Source organism: Eimeria mitis, genomic scaffold (assembly GCF_000499745.2).
Source record: "Eimeria mitis Houghton genomic scaffold, Emh_scaff5885, whole genome shotgun sequence".
In the NCBI taxonomy this organism is placed as follows: Eukaryota; Apicomplexa; class Conoidasida; order Eucoccidiorida; family Eimeriidae; genus Eimeria; species Eimeria mitis.
In genome coordinates this window covers 1,069-2,065 of record NW_013574123.1, presented here as the reverse complement: position 1 = coordinate 2,065, position 997 = coordinate 1,069, and the positions used below count along the sequence as shown (strand labels likewise).

General features: G+C 42.8%; 1 protein-coding gene across 1 annotated transcript in view; it reads right to left on the bottom strand.

The window, feature by feature from the left end:
• EMH_0084700 (uncharacterized protein) overlaps positions 1-408 on the bottom strand; it is a gene marked incomplete at both ends in the record, with an annotated part of 1,058 nt that extends 650 nt beyond the window's left edge. Inside the window, 2 exons of the mRNA XM_013500800.1 lie at positions 227-292; positions 387-408. Coding sequence (XP_013356254.1) covers positions 227-292; positions 387-408 — 88 coding nt within the window. The remainder of the gene's footprint in view (positions 1-226; positions 293-386) is intronic.
• Positions 409-997: the final 589 nt, after the last annotated feature.

The following is a 997-nucleotide window of genomic DNA, read 5'->3' as shown; positions in this document are numbered from 1 at the left end:
ATATATATATATATATATATATATATATATATATATATATATATATATATATATATATATATAAGAGAAAGCAAATGGCGGTGCGTGCAACGGGAAGGTAAACAAAAAGGATGGAGATGCGGACGCAGTGCAGGGCAGCAGCAGCAGCAGCAGCAGCAGTAGCAGCAGCAGCAGCAGCAGCAGCAGCAGCAGCAACGCTGAGCATGTGTTGGTTCCGTCTCCTCACCAGCTTTCCCAAAGGCCTCGACGCCTGCAAGAGAAGAGGCGAGGCCTAGGGCCCCAAGGAGAGGCCCTGAAGATACAGCAAAAGCAGAAGTGAATTTCGCTAAACCCTAAACCCTAAACCCTAAACCCTAAACCCTAGATACTAAACCCTAGCTAGAGACCTGCAATGGTCACTGCACCCATATCCAGCCTCCTCTGAGCCTATTAACCCTTTATATTTAAAAACAAACAGATAGAATACGATAAAATATATCTATGGGGGCCAAACAAAGCCCTTATTGTGCTGTATTCACCCCAGAGGCAGCACTCTCATGCAGAAAAAGAACAGCGAAAGAGAGGTGGAAAGGCCGATTAAATTCGGGTATTTCCCTGACATGAATGTTCTCACCATAAAGAAGATTGATTTTATACATTTTAAATGTTTTTGCATCTATTTTATGTTCAGGTTTCTCGCCTCCTTGCGATCATTTCTTGCGGAAGAGTTTGGGGTGTCTAGACACCTGGCGGTTGCTGCCAGAAAAAACTCTGAAAAGCCAAGAAAATCCGAGACGTTAACCTTTGTATGCGATTAAACAAGAACAAATTAGTAATTGTCTTTTTTTTAATCACAAAATAAACAGTGAAAAGAGCTGCGGCACACCCACTGTATAGACACGCACACACCCAGAGCCGCTGGGGTGAGCAGCGCCAGACCCTAAACCCTAAACCCTAAACCCTAAACCCTAAACCCTGATTGCAGGATTTCTATTGATTCATTGATAAATTTTTGTTT